This window comes from Cetorhinus maximus, chromosome 12 (assembly GCF_964194155.1).
Source record: "Cetorhinus maximus chromosome 12, sCetMax3.hap1.1, whole genome shotgun sequence".
In the NCBI taxonomy this organism is placed as follows: domain Eukaryota; kingdom Metazoa; phylum Chordata; class Chondrichthyes; order Lamniformes; family Cetorhinidae; genus Cetorhinus; species Cetorhinus maximus.
In genome coordinates, this window is record NC_135890.1 from 8,673,058 (window position 1) to 8,691,342 (window position 18,285).

Sequence of the window (18,285 nt, forward strand, 5' to 3'; positions counted from 1 at the left end):
GAAGACATGGGGAGTACCTGCCATCTGATAGAAAATGGGAGCGGTGGTTTGGGTCTAAAGTTGATAAACTTGGTGTTTATTCCAGAACTTACCTAATAGAAAGATGAGGTTCTGTTCCTTCAGCTTGGGCTGAGTTTTAATGAAACTGTTGGGAGGCCAAGGATGGAGAAGTCAAAGTGGGAATGAGATGGAGAATTAAAGTGGCAAATGACTAGACACGCAGTAGTTGTGACCGAATGGAGGTTTTCAGAAAAGCAGTCACCTAATTTACATTTGGTCTCCCCAGTGTAGAAGCAACTAGATTGTGGGCAGCAAATACAGTATATTAAGATGGAAGAAGTACAAGTAAACTTCTGTTTCAACCAGAAGGAGTGTCTGGGACAAGGAGGAAGTGAAATACAGGTGTTTCATCTACTATTCAACTTCCTTAGGAAGGTGCCAGGGAAACATTGCAGGTATTTGGGATGAAGCAAGAGTGGACCAGGGTGTCAGAGAGGGAGTGGTTCCTTCAGAATACTAAAAAGGGGATGGCTGGAGGTGATGGAAATGGTGGAGAATGAACTATTGAATGTGGAGACTGGTGGGGTGGAAGGTGAGGACTCGAGGGATATTTCGTGGTATTGGGATGGAGGTGCGAGGGCAGAAATAGGATGAACACACTCAAGGGCCTTGTCAATCACAATGGAAGATTATCCTTCGCTGAGGAAAAGGGAAGACATTTTGAAAGCTCTGGTGTGGAAGGCAGCATTGTTGGAACATGTGGTGGGAGAATAGAATCAATTTCCTACAAGAGGCAGGGTGAAAGGAAGTGTAATCAAAGTCACAAACAAAAACAGAAAATGCTGGAAAAACTCAGGAGGTCTGACAGCATCAGTGGAGAGAAAAAAAGTTAACATTTCGAGTCCTTATCACTTCTTCAGCTCCGAAGAAAAGTCATAAGGACTCGAAACGTTAGCTTTTTTTTCTCTCCACAGATGCTATTAGATCTGTTGACTTTTTCCAGCATTTTCTGTTTTTGTTTCAGATTTCCAGCATCCGCAGTATTTTGCTTTTATATAGTATAATCAAAGTAGCTGAGGAAGTCAGTGGACTTGACTTGTACACATCAGTTGATTTGGAATCAACCCTTTGGAAGGATATCAGTCCAAACTTCCAGGAAAACCACAATAGAATACTTGAGAATTTATAAGAGCTTAATCTAAGCATAATCTGAACGGAAGAAAGAAAATGACCAGAGATAGTATATTTTCCAAAGTAACTAACTGAGGATTCATTGATAAACCATCAACATTGAACCTGTTTGTTTCCTGGTAAGTGATCTTAAAAGAGCACAATGCCATTCAATTGTAATGATTTAGTTACAGGAAGGAAAGCTTAATCAGCCTAGACCAGCAGAACACCTTTGATATGGTTCTGTACATGTCTTATGTTTGCTATACCATCCAAATAAGTGGAAACAATACCTGCAATTGGTTAAAACTCAAGGACACATCTAGCATAATTTTTGAGAGTGGTGGGAATCAGTGGTTTCTAGTATTAGGAATTGTTTTTGTTTCATTCAACTGCTGTGTCAAACTACCCATTTTCTCAGTAAATCAGAGCGAATAAGGAAAAGGGGAAAGGCGAATGACCATCATTCCAGGGACCAGGGCATTTAGTTCCCATTCAAGTCTCACCATGGAATTCTCTCCCGAACAGCACTGAAGGTTTACTGGCACCCAAGAAGGTGGTTCACCCATCACTACCTACTCAAGGGCAAGTAGGGATAGGGAATGTGTGCTGGCTTGCCACATCCCAAGAACAAATAAAACAGAAATCAGTGGCTAAATAATCATGTCACAATGCATTTCTCTACACATCAAAATGAGTCACTAACTTCTTGTAGGTAACTGATGCCACGTTTGGAATATTACAGTTTTAGGCTTCCTACAATTAAAAAGACTGATGAATCAGGCAAGGTTCAGTGAAGTGACAAGAATTAATCTGGGATATTAGGATTTTAAGTTAAGAAAAGTTCACAAAATTTGACATGCTTCCCTTGAAGAGAAAGCAGTCATGGTCCAAGCGTTTGAAATGCTAAGAAGGATAAAAATATAAGCAGAATATTTAACTTAGAGCAGGAGCAACAAGCCAAAATTCGAGTATAAAATACTCGACTAAAACTTAACCTTATTTTTGTTGCCACAGGCTGTCTGTCCTGGACCCAACCAACTTCAACTGCTTCATCAATGACCTACCTTTCATCATGAGGTCAAAAGTGGGGATGTTCGCTGATGATTGCACAATGTTCAGCACCATACGTGACTCATGCTGAAGCAGTCCATGTCCAAAATCAGCAAAACCTGGACAATATCCAGGCTTGGGCTGACGAGTGGCAAGTAACATTTGCATCCACAAGTGCCAGGCAATGACCATCTCCAACGAGAGAGAATCTAACCAACACCCGTTGAAATACAGTGGCATTACCATTGCTGAATCCCCCACTATCAACATTGAGGGTTGCCAATGACCAGAAACTGAACTGGACTAACCATATAAACACTGGCTACAAGAGCAGGTCAGGGGCTGGAATCCTGCGATAAGTAACTCACCTCCTGACTCCCCAAAACCTGTTCACCATCTACAAGGCACAAGTCAGGAGTGTGATGAAATACTCTCCACTTGCCAGGATGAGTGCAGTTCCAACAACACACAAGAACTTGATGCCATTCAGGACAAAGAAGCCTGCTTGATTGGCACTCCACGCACAAACATTCACTCCCTCCACCACCGACGAACAGTGGCAGCAGTCTGCACCATGTACAAGGCTCCTTAGGTAGCACCTTCCAAACCCACGACAGCTACCATTTAGGAGGACAAGGGTAGCAGATATATGGGACCACCACCACCTGGAATTTCCCCCTTCAAGCTACTCACTGTCCCAACTTGGAAATATGTTGCCGTTCCTTCACTGTTGCTGGGTCAAGGTCCTGGAACTCCGTCCCTAACAGCACTATGGGTGTACCTACACCATAGGGACTGTAGCGGTTCAAGAAGGCAGCTGAGCACCACATTCTCAAGGGCAATTAGGGATGGGCAATAAATGCTGGCCTAGCCAGCAACACCCACATCCCGTAAATGAATTAGAAAAGACTAGAGAAATATACAGTTAGGAATCCATGTCAACTAATCATTTCTTTTCCTCAAGCAAAACCAAAAATGCTAGAAATTTCCAGCAAAAGCCTGATGGGAAGAAAGGGTTATCCTTGGATTGATTAGTCTGGTTTTTGAGCTATCTGGGAATTTCTAAAATGTAATCAGGATGCAAAAACCTTTTTAAATAAAGACATGTCTCTTCTGCAGAGGCATTGATTATTATTGTTTTCAATAAACTTGCATTGGTAACAACAGAAGCTATGATCTGGGAACAGGTAGCTTACCTGTTTCATGTTATTTCTCTTCTGGGAAGCATCCTGGAATGCTTTCAATTTTAAAGGCACAGTGAGATATAAACAACAAACTCCTTGAAACACAGCAGACGTCCAGCATTTACAGTTTTATCATGTGTTGCTACATAAAAGTGAATTTGTTGTTACAGCAAAACTATTTGAATAAAGGGATTAAACTAGAGTTTTAAACATATGGGAATCGGGCACATTCGATAAAAGCAACAATAAGAATGATTCACAGCGTTCATTTGTATCTCAAAATTGCAAGCTGTCAGGAAGATATAATAATTTTCATAATATTATTAGAATTTACTGTAGAGTAATAGTGGGGTCTGTGTGTGTGAACTGAAGGTCTGAAAGCTTTGGTATATCAGAAGATAAGATAGGTTTGAAATGTTAAATAGGTAAACATGGGTGAAGTTTCAGAATGTGAGGTGTAAAGAGAATATTTGCGTTTTTAAATAAACCAGACTAGCTTGAATTCAAAAGAGGTGGTGAAATGTTTCACTTAGCCAGGAGAGGTTAAGAAATAGTATGTTTATTTTTCCCAAAGATTACTGGTAAAATTGGTACTATGGTAGCTTTTTATTATTAGAGAGGTAGTGTCCAAAGATATAGTGAAACAACGGGAATTTTCATTCAAAAAAGGAAATATATATAAGAGAGAGAAAGCTGTGTGCAAGGGAAGGCATTCTAAGATCTAACAAGTGTGAAAAGCCTCCAGCCTCTGTGCCCAAACCGCTGTCTGCAAGAACTGAAGTTAAGAAAACTCACTTTGAATTCGACTGTTCAGGGTATCGTGTTACTTTGCCTGGGTCTTTTAAAATCTGTGTTTTTACTATTACCTTAATGGAGATGTAACTGGGAGTTAGATTAATTAGCAGAGATACAAGTTATTATAGTAGTAATTTGTAAATCTGTGTATGTGCTTAAAATTTTTTTTTATTATTAAAAGCTTAATTTAGTTTTGTAAGAAACCTATAAGACTCGATGGTATTATTACTACTGAATTCAAGGCACACATCTCGAAATATATACAAATTGCAAAACAGTCGTGGAAGTTGTTTCAAGTTTCCCTTTGGGATTTGAGCAGCTCAGCATTTACCATCAGCTGTGACATAACAAAGCACAGAAACAGTCCATTCAGCTGAACTGATCTATTCTGGTGTTTTTACCCCAAAAGGATCATCTCCCACCCTTCCCCCATTGCTCCACTATTCTTTTCCCACTCATATGCATCAAGCCTCCTATAAAATGTGCCCAACTCCTCCCCTGCCTCAGCTCACTGGCTACTGAAACCTGCACCCATGCGCTTCTTTTCTCTAGACTTGACTCTTCCAGCGCACTCCTGGCCAGCCTTGCACATTCTACCCTCTATAAACTTAAACTCATTTAAAATCTATGTCCATGTCCTAACTTGTGCCAAAGCCTGTTCATCCATTACTGCGGTGTTCACTTACCTACAGTGGCTTCTGGTAAAGCAATGCCCTAATTTTAAAGCTCTCATCTTCTTTTCAAATCTCGCCATGGCCTTGCCTCTCCATATCTCTAATCTCCTTCTGCCCTTAGAATAGCCAGACATCCAGTTTTGAACCGGATAGTCTGGTTTATAGCTGGTTTGGCCATTGTCCGGTACCAGGTAACTTCACATCCGGTATTTTGACCCCCTAGTCCACTTAGTAAAGCACCAGAAGGGGTCTGTGCTCATTCCTTTCCCCACGTGCAGGGGCCTCAATACGATGGGGACGCAAAAGTCAGGTTTGCTTTGATGTTTTTTCTGAGCCACTCCTGCCTTTGTCGTCATGTCTCCAATGGCGCATATCCCCTTGTGTGGTGAGGTCACCCGATGCACATCGTGAAGGTGTTCGGCTTTGCAGGCCACCCTACCTGCCCTAGAACCCTCCGAAATATCTGCGCTCCCTTAATTCTGTCATTCCCGATTTTAATTGCCCCAGCATTGACAGTGTTGGCTTCAGCTGCCTTAGCCCTAACTTCTGGAATTCACTATCTGAACCGTTCTGCCTTTCTTCCCATCTTTAAGACGTTCCTTAAAAGCTAAGACTTTGACCATGCTTTTGGCCATGCCCTTTTTTCTTTTTTCATTTGGCTTTATGTAACATGGGATTCAAGCACATGGACTGCATGAAGGTTAGAAACAGAAGGTTCCTTTATTTTACCGGGCGCCAAAGCTATAAACTCTCCAAGGAAAGTTTAACTTCAAGAAACAAACTATTTACAGAGAATATTCATGGCCGATGCTTCAGATCTCTACCTTCTTTGTGCCCTCAGTTCCTCAACACAGTGGCTCACCAGACTTGAATTGCTGCTCCAGCTTTCCCTCCTTCTCTAGCGCTCCCCCGCCCCAGCTCAGGTCCCACCTCCAGCTCTCAGCCCATTATCTGGCTTAGCTCTGACTCAGTTTGCCGGGGACTTCAGCTCCTATTCCGAGGGGGTGACCCAGGGCTGACTGAATCCCCTGCCTGGCGTCTTCACAGGGCGACGACCTCTGCTGACAGGGATCCAGTTCCCCGCGGGGGAATGTCCTGCAGTTGGCTGGGCCCAGCTTCTGTCTCTGCTCTGGTCAGATGCTGGAAGTCGGGAAGCCAAAGGCCCACTCTGCACACTGATATAAAAACAAAAAGCTACTGCGGATGCTGGAAATCCAAAACAAAAACAGAATTACCTGGAAAAACTCAGCAGGTCTGGCAGCATCGGTGGAGAAGAAATCAGTCAACGTTTCGAGTCTTCGTGACCCTTCGGCAGAACTGAAGTATAGTTAGGAGAAAGATGAAATATAAGCTGGTTTAAGGTGGGTGGGGGTGGGGGGAGAGAGAGAAGTTGAGAGTGTGGTGATTGTGGAGATAAGCAAGCAGTGATAGGAGCAGATAATCAAAAGATGTTACAGACAAAAGGATCAAAGAGGTGTTGAAGGTGGTGATATTGTCTAAGAAAGGTGCTAATTAAGAATGGAAGACAAGACACTCAAGGTACAGCTCTAGTGGGGGTGGGGTGGAAAGAACACCAGCCCCTTCACTTCCTCTCTCCTCACCGTCCACTCACCGTCCAAGGGCCCAAACACTCCTTTCAAGTGAAGCAGCATTTCACTTGCATTTCCCCTAACTTAGTCTACTGCATTCGTTGCTCCCAATGCGGTCTCCTCTACATTGGAGAGACCAAACGCAAACTGGGCGACCGCTTTGCAGAACACCTGCGGTCTGTCCGCAAGAATGACCCAAACCTCCCTGTCGCTTGCCATTTTAACACTCCACCCTGTTCTCTTGCCCACATGTCTGTCCTTGGCTTGCTGCATTGTTCCAGTGAAGCCCAACGCAAACTGGAGGAACAGCACCTCATCTTCCGACTAGGCACTTTACAGCCTTCCGGGCTGAATATTGAATTCAACAACTTTAGATCTTAAACTCCACACCCCCCCCCCCCCGCCCCCCCCACCCCCCCCCCCCCCCCCCCCATCCCCACCCCGTTTCTCCCCCCTCCCTTTTTTTCCCCAATAATTTATATAGATTCTTCTTTTCCCACCTATTTCCATTATTTTTAAATCTACAACTAATACTTTGTTAGTCTTTCCACCCCACCCCCACTAGAGCTGTACCTTGAGTATCCTGCCATCCATTCTTAATTAGCACTTTTCTTAGATAATATCACCACCTTCAACACCTCTTTGATCCCTTTGTCTGTGACATCTTTTGATTATATGCTCCTATCACTGCTTGCTTGTCCCCACAACCACCCCACCCTCAACTTCTCTCTCCCCCCCGCCCCCCACCTTAAACCAGCTTATAGTTCACCTCTCTCCTAACTATACTTCAGTTCTGTTGAAGGGTCATGTTGGACTCGAAACGTCAACTCTTTTCTTCTCCACCGATGCTGCCAGACCTGCTGAGTTTTTCCAGGTAATTCTGTTTTCACTCTGCACACTTCCCTGCTTGACAGTCGCCCTGGCAACAATGCACATCACATGGTGACTGTTTGCTAAGCAATCATGTGATCAGCAGGTTCGATTGAGCTATGATAGCTAGCACATTCAGATCCACATTGGTGGCAGTATTTTTTTTGTGCTGCAGCGCTAACTGGGGCAAATGCTAAGGGTTGGAATGATATCCAGCATTCAGTCAAGATGACCTTCTCAGCCCTTCATCTGTATTGGCCCTTTTAATGGGATCCAGGTCTTGTTACGGATCAGCCACGTAGGGTTCCAAATCGGTCTTGTCTCCTGCGATTGCACTTGTCGCTTCAGCCTCACTGCAGGTCATTTCTGCGTCCTCTTCCAATACTGGAATACCAGCTACCCTCCCTGGATTCACAACACACTGGTAACTCCAGGATTCCTCATCACTATCCGATTCCCCTTCGCTCAAGCTGCTGCCGACCAACATTTCAGGTTCAGCGATGCTGTTGAGTGAGCTGCTTGCTCCCATTTCACCCGCCAGACTTCTGGCCTCGAGCATCTCCCCTCTGTGAACCATTTTCTGAGGCTACCCTCCGGCTACAGCTTCAACAACATAGGTGTGGCCACCAGTGTCAAGCATCTTGTGGTGACTTTGTGGAGTTCAGGATCCCAGACATCTTCTATCTTAATATTCCTGTTATGATATTCCTGTTCTGGAGGAATACTCTTGTGCTGATCGGAAGTCCACTTGGTGAAGACATCCGTGATTATGAGAACATGCTCGGTCCCATTACTACAGGGATTGAGGATTGTAAAATCCATTGCGAGGACTTCCAGGGTCCTAGGGGCAATCAGGGATCCCATGCTGGAGTGAAGCCACTTCCCTGCTTTGGCCAAAGTACAACTCTCAGTTCCGATAGTAGTCATCAATATCGGCAGTCCTATTGGGCCAGTAACACTGCTCCTTGGTCAGTGCAGTTATCTTTTCCAATGCCTGGTGCCCAACCTGATCATGAACCGCTGTCAGCATTTGTTGCTTGAGACTGCTGGGAAGGATGAGTTGCTTCATCTCTCTCTCCCATTCTCATGAACCAACCAATTGAGAATTCCATCTTCCTTCCTGATCCTCTTCCAGTGCCTCATCAGTTTCCATGCTGTTTGGCCTCCCTCACCATATGGCGCCGGGTTGGTGGATGTTAGGCTTTCCAGGAGTGGTGAAATCTCCCAATGTCTGCATCAACCAGCTAAAGCTGCCTGAGCTCCTCTTTTGAGACGGATGGCAAAGGTGAATCCGCATGCGGGTCCACCTCTTGTGGGCCTGGTTTGGATCTCACTCATAAGTGCATCAGTGACATTCTGCTGAACCCTAGGCTGGATGTCATGAGGAATTGGGGTTTGAATGCTGCCTTTGGCCTGAGGCACGGGCATAACACCAGCCATAGCCCCCTCTAACTGGGGAGGGGGGGTCACTCCCATGGTCAGTTTTCTGACTAAGAGCATCAACATTCGCATAACTTTTTGACTGACCTGCACCTGTTCTGGAATCACAACTGAACGAGTTCAGTGGCCCATCAGGTTTTTGACACTCCAAGCTTGGCAGATATTTGAAAGTAGCTCTGCGAGTTGTTGGCTGTAAACACTTCAAACTCTGCACTGATCAGAATGTCTCTGCACTTCTGGGAAATAGTCCGCCTCAAAGCTAGCAATTTGAGCTTCATACTGGAATAATTAGAGCTTCATACTGGGATAATTCTGCATATTCCTCTTGTTCAGCTTGAGGCTCCAACTGGCATAAGCAATAGCCACTCTTTTCTGCCCTTTAACCTGTGACGGCACTGCTGCTAAGCCAAGGAAACTTGTCTCCTGTATGAAAAGGAGATGGAAATCCCAGTAGCCAAGGACAGGTGATGAAATGAGATTAGGCCTGGGAGTACAAAAGGAGTCTTCACATGCTGGGGTCTAGCTCCCTGTGAAGGTTCATGAAGTGTCATGCCTCATGCCACCCACCCATCCCCCACCACTCCCTTGTCATTCCCTAGTTTCTTCAGTAAGTGATGCAGTGGGGTGGCTAACTGTGCATAGTCTTGCACAAACCTCCTATAGTAGCCAGTCAGACCAAGAAACCCACGCAATTCCCTCTCCATCTTAGGCCAAGGCTACTCCTGTACTGCTTGGATTTTCTCATCATCAAGAGTAATGCCTTCCCTGGTGACAAAGTGCCCAAGGTACCATACTTTTGTCTGGAAAAGTTGACACTTCCCTGCTTTGACTTTCAAGTTAAACTTCGACAAGTGGGCTAAGATGGTGTCTAGTCTTTCAATGGTCTCTTCGAGCATCGAGCCAAAGATGAGGATATCATCCAGATACACAAGGAGGGACTGGAAATTAAGGTCGCCAAAAGCAAGTGTTATCAGCGGTAGGTGGGATGCAGATTTCAGGTTACTATCAGATCAGCCATGATCTTATTAGTTGGCGGAGCAGGCTCGAGAGGCTGAATGGCCTACTCCTACTCCTTGTTCGTGTGTTCATATCATGTGCCTGAAGGTGGCCAGGGCATTACAAAGCCTGACTGGCATTCTTGTGTATTCATAAAGTCCTCTGGTGCCTGTTTGAAATGCCGTCTTTTCAATGTCTTCCTCAGTGATGGGAAGCTAGTTATAACCACGGGCCAAATCGAGACTTCAGAGGTACTTTGCACCTTTGAGGACTTGCAATGCTTCCGCAATCCTAGGTAGAGGGTAAGCATTCTTATGAGTCTTCACGTTGAGTACCTGGTAATCGACACAGATACTCAGTTTTCCATCTTTCTTCCCCAAAAGGGCTATGAGGGAAGGGGAGGCCATTGCACTGGATGTGGTCTCCATGCCTGACATCCGTGATGGCTGCGGTTGTTGAGTGCAGTATTGTTTGAAGTGTCCAGACCCATTACAATTCCAGCATCTCTTTGGAGTATCCCTTGAGTGGGATTGGCCATAAGGCTTGATGTGGACATAGGACAGCAAGGACTGGATCTGCACTTCTTGTGCAGCAATCTGTTCTGTTTGCCTCCTCAGCCTAAGGTCTACAACCCCGTTCACACCAACAGTCACCTCACTGATGGTGACCTCTGTCCTGGTCTTATGAGTCCCATCTTTCCCTATGATCCGGATGATGTGATCCCATGTGTCAAAGGAGAACAATTGGGGTTGTCACTATTAAGTCTCCTCAGCTCCACCTGGATGGTTCCATCTCTCACTGTTTCAGCTAGGCGGTCCTTCAGCTGTGTATCCCTGGTCAATTTGAAGGATGGATCCAGGAGGACAATGTGGTCAAGCAACTTCACCAGCTCTAGGGATATGGAGACCAGGTTTGCTCATCCCTTGGCTTGCTTGTACTCATAAAACTTCCTCAGTACTGCTGTCCCCAAAAAACTGTGCCAGGACTTCAAAGATGTGCTGTGGCCTTCTTTGAACATATGTATCTCTTCCCAGTATTTCCCGACGGGCTTTCTCGCACAGGCATTCTGTTACGAACGAGTGAGCCATCTGCTCACTCTCATCAAGGCGTCTGAATGTCATGACCAACTGCGTATCCTCGATCCAGTCTTCAGTTGCTTGCTTGTTGGGTGTCTCCGGTCTTCTCCTGAATCTGTCCAGCTTCCTGCTCAATGGCAGGTAGAATGTGTTCTTCCTTCACAGAGTCGAGCGAATGCACCTCGGGAGCCTTTGCCTGGTTTTGGTCTGAATGTTCAGTTTCCTCAGTTGACGCCTGAGCCTCAACAATACTGGAGCAGCTTTGGCCTCCCTCGTGGACATCATTAGTTTCAACTCTTCCATCAGCTGTTCCATCTCGGCCAGGCAACTTTCCATCTCAAAAACAGAAATACCTGGAAAAACTCAGCAGGTCTGGCAGCATCGGCGGAGAAGAACAAAGTTGACGTTCCGAGTCCTCATGACCCTTCAACAGAACTAAGTAAAAATAGGAGAGGGGTGAAATATAAGCTGGTTTAAGGTGGGGGGGTAGGGGGAGAAGTTGGGGGGGGTGGTTGTAGGGACATGCAAGCAGTGATAGGAGCAGATAATCAAAAGATGTCACAGACAAAAGAACAAAGAGATGTTGACGGTGGTGATATTATCTAAAAGAATGTGCTAATTAAGAATGGATAGCAGGATACGCAAGGTACAGGTAGCTCTAGTGGGGGTGGGGTGAAATAAGACTAAAAGGGCATAAAAGGTATAGATTTAAAAATAATGGAAATAGGTGGGAAAAGAAAAATCTATATAAATTATTGGAAAAAACAAAAGGGAGGGGGGAAGAAACGGAAAGGGGGTGGGGATGGGGGAGGGAGTTCAAGATCTAAAGTTGTTGAACTCAATATTCAGTCCGGAAGGCTGTAAAGTGCCTAGTCGGAAGATGAGGTGCTGTTCCTCCAGTTTGCGTTGAGCTTCACTGGAACAATGCAGCAAGCCAAGGACAGACATGTGGGCAAGACTGGATGCCTGTGCTATGGAGTCCCACTTCTGACACCAAATGTAACATGGTATTCAAGCACACGGACTGCTGAAAGGTAAACAAAACAAGGTTCCTTTATTTCACTGGCATCAATGCTGTATAAATTTTCAAGGGAAAGCTTAACTTCAAAAAAACAAGCCATCTACAAAGAATATTCATGGCCGATGCTCCAGATCTCTGCCCTATTTGTGACCTCGGCTCCTCAAAGCAATGACTCACCAGGCGTGAAATGCTGCCTCGGCTTCTGACTTCAGTCCTGTTCTCTTCTCTTTCCACAATGATTCTGGTACCTCCTTCAGCCTATACCCTGGGCTTAGGCTCCTGCTCTCTTCAGGCTTTAGGCTCCTGATCTGAGGGGAGCCCCCAGGGCTGACTGACTCCCCTATCAGCCATCCTCCCAGGCCAACGACTGCTGCTGGCGGGGACATAGTGCCCTGTAGTGGGTGGGAACATAGTGCCCAGCAGTGGGTGGGGGACCTAATGCCCTGCAGTGGGTGGGGGACCTAGTGCCCTGCAGTGGGCGGGGAACCTAGTGCCCTGAAGTGGGTGATGACCTAGTGCCCTGCAGTGAGTGGGGACCTAGTGCCCTGCAGTGAGTGGAGAACCTAGTGTCCTGCAGTGGTTGGGGAACCGAGTGCCCTGCAGTGGGTGGAGAACCTAGTGCCCTGCAGTGGGTGGAGAACCTAGTGTCCTGCAGTGGGTGGGGACCTAGTGCCCTGCAGTGGGTGGAGAACCTAGTGTCCTGCAGTGGGTGGGGACCTAGTGCCCTGCAGTGGGTGGGGAACCTAGTGCCCTGCAGTGAGTGGAGAACCTAGTGTCCTGCAGTGGTGGAGAACCTAGTGCCCTGCAGTGGGTGGGGAACCTAATGCCCTGCAGTGGGTGGGGACCTAGTGTCCTGCAGTGGGTGGGGACCTAGTGTCCTGCAGTGGGTGGAGAACCTAGTGTCCTGCAGTGGGTGGAGAACCTAGTGCCCTGCAGTGGGTGGGGAACCTAGTGCCCTGAAGTGGGTGAGGACCTAGTGTCCTGCAGTGGGTGGAGAACCTAATATCCTGCAGTGGGTGGAGAACCTAGTGCCTTGCAGTGGATGGGGAACCTAGTGCCCTGCAGTGGGTGGAGAACCTAGTGTCCTGCAGTGGGTGGGGACCTAGTGCCCTGCAGTGGGTGGGGAACCTAGTGCCCTGCAGTGGGTGGAGAACCTAGTGTCCTGCAGTGGGTGGGGACCTAGTGCCCTGCAGTGGGTGGGGAACCTAGTGCCCTGCAGTGAGTGGAGAACCTAGTGTCCTGCAGTGGGTGGATAACCTAGTGCCCTGCAGTGGGTGGGGAACCTAATGCCCTGCAGTGGGTGGGGACCTAGTGTCCTGCAGTGGGTGGGGACCTAGTGTCCTGCAGTGGGTGGAGAACCTAGTGCCCTGCAGTGGGTGGGGGACCCAGTGCCCTGGGGGTGGGTGGGGAGACCCAGTGCCCTGGGGGTGGGGGGACCCAGTGCCCTGTAGTGGGGGGGGAGACCCAGTGCCCTGGGGGAGGGGTGGGGGACCCAGTGCCCTGGGGGTGAGTAGGGGACCCAGTGCCCTGGGGGTGGGGGGACCCAGTGCCCTGGGGCTGGGGGGGGGGAGACCCAGTGCCCTGGGGGTGGGGGACCTAGTGCCCTGGGAGTGGGGGGGGGACCCAGTGCCCTGGGGGTGGGTGGGAGACCCAGTGCCCTGGGGGTGGGGGACCCAGTGCCCTGGGGGTGGGGGACCCAGTGCCCTGGGGGTGGGGGGAACCCAGTGCCCTGGAGGTTGGGGGGGGAACCCAGTGCCCTGGGGGTGGGGGGGGGGAACCCAGTGCCCTGGGGGTGGGGGGGGGAACCCAGTGCCCTGGGGGTGGGGGGGGGAACCCAGTGCCCTGGGGGTGGGCAGGGCCCGGTCTCCTGGCCCACTCTGGAGTCGGGGCGCTGAGGGCCCGCTCGCCTCCCCCAGGACATTGCGGGAGGTGAAGCTGTCACCCCGAATATCTCCTGATTGCGGCCGAAGGTCTAATTCTGCTTTTAAACCCGCTGCAGCGAGGGGTTTCTTTCTGTGAAAGGCGCTTTATAAATTCAAAAGCGGTTGCCCGGGCAACCTGAGCGCGCTCGATCCCATTATAACCGTGAGGCGTTTGGTGGAAGCAACTTTATAAAGACCTCCCCTTCCCTCTCCCTTCAGCCGCCATCCCATCCGAGCCAGTCTCCAGGGCAACAACAATGGCAGGCCTGACGAACCGATCCGGCCCGCATCGATCGGCGATCCGGGCGGGTGACCTCCCGGCGCTCCATTGGTCGCGTCTCGGAGTCCAGTGCCGGCGGCGGAAGACAACATGGCGGCTCGGGAGTGAGGGGCCGAGCGGCGGCGGCGGCGGCTCCCGGGAACAGGGCCATGCCGGCTCGGCGGGATTGAGGGAAGGGGATCGGGGGAAAGAGAGAGACAATATCCGTTTTGTTTATTTTTTTTGTCTGTGGCGCGCGCGCGCGTGTGTGTGGCGGCGAGCCGGGATGTGCGACAGTTACGGGCGGGCCTTGCTGCGGGTGGCGGTGGCGCAGATCTGCCAGGCTTTGGGCTGGGACTCGGTGCAGGTCACGGCCTGCGACATCCTCACCGATGTGCTCAACAGGTACATCGAGCAGCTGACCCGGGGCTGCCATCGCTACAGCGAGCTGTGTGAGTACCCGAGTCCTATTTATATACACACATACACACACACTTAGACACACACAGACAGCAAATACACACACACACACACACACAGACAGCAAATACACACACACACACACACACAGACAGCAAATACACACACACACACTTAGACACACACAGACAGCAAATACACACACACAGACAGCAAATACACACACACACACTTAGACACACACAGACAGCAAATACACACACACACACAGACAGCAAATACACACACACACACACACACAGACAGCAAATACACACACACACACTTAGACACACACAGACAGCAAATACACACACACACACTTAGACACACACAGACAGCAAATACACACACACACACACACAGACAGCAAATACACACACACACACTTAGACACACACAGACAGCAAATACACACACACACACACAGACAGCAAATACACACACACACACACACACAGACAGCAAATACACACACACACACTTAGACACACACAGACAGCAAATACACACACACACACTTAGACACACACAGACAGCAAATACACACACACACACACACTTAGATACACATAGACAGCAATATACACACATTGACACACTTAGACAGAATTACACACACATTGACACACTTAGACAGCAATATACACACATTGACACACTTAGACAGAATTACACACACATTGACACACTTAGACAGCAATATACACACATTGACACACTTAGACAGCATTACACACACATTGACACACTTAGACAGCATTACACACACATTGACACACTTAGACAGAATTACACACACATTGACACACTTAGACAGAATTACACACACATTGACACACTTAGACGGCAATATACACACACATTGACACACTTAGACAGAATTACACACACATTGACACACTTAGACAGAATTACACACACACACACTTAGGCAGAATTACACACACACTTAGGCAGAATTACACACACAGACAGAATTACACATACATTGACACACTTAGACAGAATTGCACACATTGACACACTTAGACAGAATTACACACACATTGACACACTTAGACAGCAAATACACACAGATTGACACATTTAGACAGAATTACACACACTTAGACAGCAATATACACACATTGACACACCTAGACAGAATTACACACACACACTTAGACAGCAATACACACACACACAGACAGCAATACACACACACACTTGGACAGCAATATACACACACACATAGACAGCAATATACACACGCACGTAGACAGCAATATACACACGCACGTAGACAGCAATATACACACGCACGTAGACAGCAATATACACACGCACGTAGACAGCAATATACACACGCACGTAGACAGCAATATACACACGCACGTAGACAGCAATATACACACGCACGTAGACAGCAATATACACACGCACGTAGACAGCAATATACACACGCACGTAGACAGCAATATACACACGCACGTAGACAGCAATATACACACGCACGTAGACAGCAATATACACACGCACGTAGGCAGCAATATACACACGCACGTAGACAGCAATATACACACGCACGTAGACAGCAATATACACACGCACGTAGACAGCAATATACACACGCACGTAGACAGCAATATACACACGCACATAGCAATATACACACGCACGTAGACAGCAATATACACACGCACGTAGACAGCAATATACACACACACAGACAGCAATATACACACATAGACAGCAATATACACACATAGACAGCAATATACACACACACATAGACAGCAATATACACACACACATAGACAGCAATATACACACACATAGACAGCAATATACACACACATAGACAGCAATATACACACACACACTTAGACAGCTATACACACGCACATAGACAGCAATATACACACGCACATAGACAGCAATATACACACACACACACACTTAGACAGCTGTACACACACACTTAGACAGCTGTACACGCATACTTAGACAGCTGTACACGCACACTTAGACAGCTGTACACACGCACACTTAGACAGCTGTACACACGCACACTTAGACAGCTGTACACACGCACACTTAGACAGCTGTACACACGCACACTTAGACAGCTGTACACACGCACACTTAGACAGCTGTACACACGCACACTTAGACAGCTGTACACACGCACACTTAGACAGCTGTACACACGCACACTTAGACAGCTGTACACACGCACACTTAGACAGCTGTACACACGCACACTTAGACAGCTGTACACACGCACACTTAGACAGCTGTACACACGCACACTTAGACAGCTGTACACGCGCACACTTAGACAGCTGTACACGCGCACACTTAGACAGCTGTACACGCGCACACTTAGACAGCTGTACACGCGCACACTTAGACAGCTGTACACACGCACACTTAGACAGCTGTACACACGCACACTTAGACAGCTGTACACACGCACACTTAGACAGCTGTACACACGCACACTTAGACAGCTGTACACACGCACACTTAGACAGCTGTACACACGCACACTTAGACAGCTGTACACACGCACACTTAGACAGCTGTACACACGCACACTTAGACAGCTGTACACACGCACACTTAGACAGCTGTACACACGCACACTTAGACAGCTGTACACACGCACACTTAGACAGCTGTACACACGCACACTTAGACAGCTGTACACACGCACACTTAGACAGCTGTACACACGCACACTTAGACAGCTGTACACACGCACACTTAGACAGCTGTACACACGCACACTTAGACAGCTGTACACACGCACACTTAGACAGCTGTACACACGCACACTTAGACAGCTGTACACACGCACACTTAGACAGCTGTACACACGCACACTTAGACAGCTGTACACACGCACACTTAGACAGCTGTACACACGCACACTTAGACAGCTGTACACACGCACACTTAGACAGCTGTACACACGCACACTTAGACAGCTGTACACACGCACACTTAGACAGCTGTACACACGCACACTTAGACAGCTGTACACACGCACACTTAGACAGCTGTACACACGCACACTTAGACAGCTGTACACACGCACACTTAGACAGCTGTACACACGCACACTTAGACAGCTGTACACACGCACACTTAGACAGCTGTACACACGCACACTTAGACAGCTGTACACACGCACACTTAGACAGCTGTACACACGCACACTTAGACAGCTGTACACACGCACACTTAGACAGCTGTACACACCCACACTTAGACAGCTGTACACACCCACACTTAGACAGCTGTACACACCCACACTTAGACAGCTGTACACACCCACACTTAGACAGCAATATACACACGCACACTTAGACAGCAATATACACACGCACACTTAGACAGCAATATACACACGCACACTTAGACAGCAATATACACACGCACACTTAGACAGCAATATACACACGCACACTTAGACAGCAATATACACACGCACACTTAGACAGCAATATACACACGCACACTTAGACAGCAATATACACACGCACACTCAGACAGCAATATACACACGCACACTTAGCAGTACACACACACACTTAGCAGTACACACACACACACTTAGACAGCTATACACACACTTAGACAGCTATACACACACTTAGACAGCTATACACACACTTAGACAGCTATACACACACTTAGACAGCTATACACACACTTAGACAGCTATACACACACTTAGACAGCTATACACACACTTAGACAGCTATACACACACTTAGACAGCTATAC

General features: G+C 47.6%; 1 protein-coding gene across 2 annotated transcripts in view; it reads left to right on the top strand.

The window, feature by feature from the left end:
* Positions 1 to 14,134: 14,134 nt before the first annotated feature.
* taf3 (TAF3 RNA polymerase II, TATA box binding protein (TBP)-associated facto) overlaps positions 14,135 to 18,285 on the top strand; it is a 189,460-nt gene continuing 185,309 nt past the window's right edge. The window contains exon 1 of one of the 2 annotated variants that reach the window (XM_078552981.1): positions 14,135 to 14,501. In XM_078552981.1, coding sequence (XP_078409107.1) covers positions 14,336 to 14,501 — 166 coding nt within the window. In that variant the 5' untranslated portion in view covers positions 14,135 to 14,335. The remainder of the gene's footprint in view (positions 14,502 to 18,285) is intronic. The other variant, XM_078552982.1, reaches the window with a different exon arrangement.